General features: G+C 38.3%; 1 protein-coding gene across 1 annotated transcript in view; it reads right to left on the bottom strand.

The window, feature by feature from the left end:
• The window catches only part of LOC103520444 (proteoglycan 4-like), a gene marked incomplete at its 3' end in the record, with an annotated part of 16,315 nt that extends 14,702 nt beyond the window's left edge, over positions 1 to 1,613 (bottom strand). The window contains exons 1-2 of the mRNA XM_026831560.1: positions 1,608 to 1,613; positions 573 to 1,289 (exon numbers count right to left, since the gene is read on the bottom strand). Coding sequence (XP_026687361.1) covers positions 573 to 1,289; positions 1,608 to 1,613 — 723 coding nt within the window. The remainder of the gene's footprint in view (positions 1 to 572; positions 1,290 to 1,607) is intronic.
• Positions 1,614 to 2,458: the final 845 nt, after the last annotated feature.

Here is a 2,458-nt window from a genome sequence, read left to right as displayed (position 1 = left end):
ATTAAGCTGTGGACAAGTTGCTTCTTTGCCCCGTGGTTCCATGTTCACCTTCTTGACAACTACCTACCTTAATCATTAAGATTATAATGGTGCAGTTTGGTAACTGCTTGGTTAAGTTTTTAAAGCACAGCCCAGACGCTGTGTTTAACCGGTTGTTGCTGAATAATTGTTACTTACTCCTGTACACATACCCGACGGTAATTTATTGCTCTAAATTTATTTTGCGTAAATCAGAACACTGTTGGATAATGCTGTTCATTATGGTTAGGAGTTCGATTCCGTCTGATTCCCAGCTGACACAGTTTTCAGATGATTAAGTTTATTGCTTAAATCTGTTGACAGTGTCAAATATTGTCATATTTTTTCTTAAATATTAGAGATTGCATGGAACCATTTTGGTTACCAGAATAGAAGACCAAAGTACTTTTGTAAGTAGGTAGGTAAGTATTTTTTGCACCTTTCAAAGTAACCTTCAAGAAATACAATTTATTATTACACCTAATACTCACCTACAAGGCTACAACCTACACTGGTTATCAAAATATTATACATATTTATCTCAAAAATCTTACCTGAGCTGACTGCTGACTTGATCCTATCCGTGATCTGCTGCGTGACTGAAAGTTTCTCCTGGTTACCACCTCCTCTGATGCAGCACTAGGACCTGTTGCTGCTTCAACCTCACTGGAAACTCCCTGCTGACGTACTCCCTCACTTCTCTCGCTCCCTGCTGTCCTCAGCCGATACCTATATAAATCAGCACGATGCCGCTGCTCTGGGCTACCAGTGGTTGGAACTTGCACATCAGGAGCTCTCTCATTGGCTGGCAATGACAGCTGGGAAATAATCGGCAGTTGTGGTATTTTCGGTTCGGGCCTATGATTGGCTAATCGGTGACCGACTCTGTCATCGCTGACTGGAACGTTTTCAGTTCTGATTGGTTTACTAGTGTCTACTTCCTCAGGGTTCAGTCTTGTAGGAATTTCTCCTCTCTGTGTGAATCTGTGATTGTCAGCTTTCCCCCGTCTTGGTGTATCTCTTGGAGGACTACTTTCTCTAGAACTAAATTGGGGATTTTGCTGAATGGGCTGAGAAATCTCCGATGGAGCACTTGGTCTTCTTCTTTCGCCATTCGTTCTCCTTCTGTCTAACTGTAATTTGTTATCACTGGTTGGAATATTACTAGCACTAATTTGTTCATTTGATTGTTTTTGTTTACGAGGTATCAGTCTTTTGTATTCTTCACTATTCGCTGACGGGTTCTCAGCCTCTAGTTGTGATAAAGTCTCCTGAAACAGGCAAGAAAAAGTTTAAACAAGTTTAATCTCCCTGAAAATTTCATACGCTTTTGAAACTTTTATGATGGGAAGTTTAGTGGTTCACCCTTTCTGGCGCGTGCTTTCTTTGGTGAACAATGCTTAGGTGACCTAAGTTAGGTCAAAATATTTATGCTAAAAGTAGATATACATATTTTTATTTATTAAAACGACGGTTATAAAATATAAAATCATATTAAACCCAGGTATTCTTCCACATTCTTTTCATCTGGAGGTCAGTATTAATTTTGAGATTATATGCACAATCTTTAAACCATGAGATATATTTACCTCCATCTTTTTCAAAGGTAACTTGTATTTTCAGTCAAAAGCTAGGTAAGTATTAAAAAGACTTTGAAGAGAGGTACTCGTGTACTTTCATGTGTTGCTATAACTTCAATGGGTACATTGTATAGAGCAAGCTGGGATACGGGATACAAAGATACAGGTACATACATATAGGCTAGGTATCTTATGTATAGGTAGTTCCTTCGTCATCGCACTTATGAAGTCCGAGTGGCAAAGTCTTTGGGATAACGTGCCCAATACAAATAAGTTAAAGACCATCAGACCCTCCTCTTCTTCTCCTCCTCCTCAGATAAGTCTACGTAAAGTTTCTCCGAACGTCCTTGAGAGCAAAGTAGCTATTTTTGAAGTAGTTTTTTTATTATTTGTAAATTGTAAAATATCACTGAGTTGAACTTTACAAGTCTTCCCCCACGAGTGTTATGTAACTTTCCGAGACAAACCAGAAATTAGTAGTCTGAATTCTGAGTAGGAATTCTGGTATTGGACACAAATACACCGTGTTTTATGTAGGTATGTGTGTGTTTCGTACACATTTAACATCACTGCGAGCTGAACTTTACAAGTCTTCCCCCACGTGTTATGTAACTTTCCGAGACAAACCAGAAATTAGTAGTCTGAATTCTGAGTAGGAATTATTCTGGTATTGGACATAAATACACCGTGTTTTATGTAGATATGTGTGTGTTTCGTACACATTTTATAGAGGTTTAACATCACTGCATAACTGCCAAATTTGTAGTGAATTTCATAAAATGGAGAGAGTGTTGTGATGTGGATGTTATGATGTATCTATCTGTTTGTTCTCTTTCTGCTGTTTTGTTGTGTTTAATTTT

Source organism: Diaphorina citri, unplaced genomic scaffold (assembly GCF_000475195.1).
Source record: "Diaphorina citri unplaced genomic scaffold, Diaci psyllid genome assembly version 1.1 scaffold3626, whole genome shotgun sequence".
NCBI lineage: Eukaryota > Metazoa > Arthropoda > Insecta > Hemiptera > Psyllidae > Diaphorina > Diaphorina citri.
This window is presented reverse-complemented; position numbering and strand designations above follow the sequence as displayed.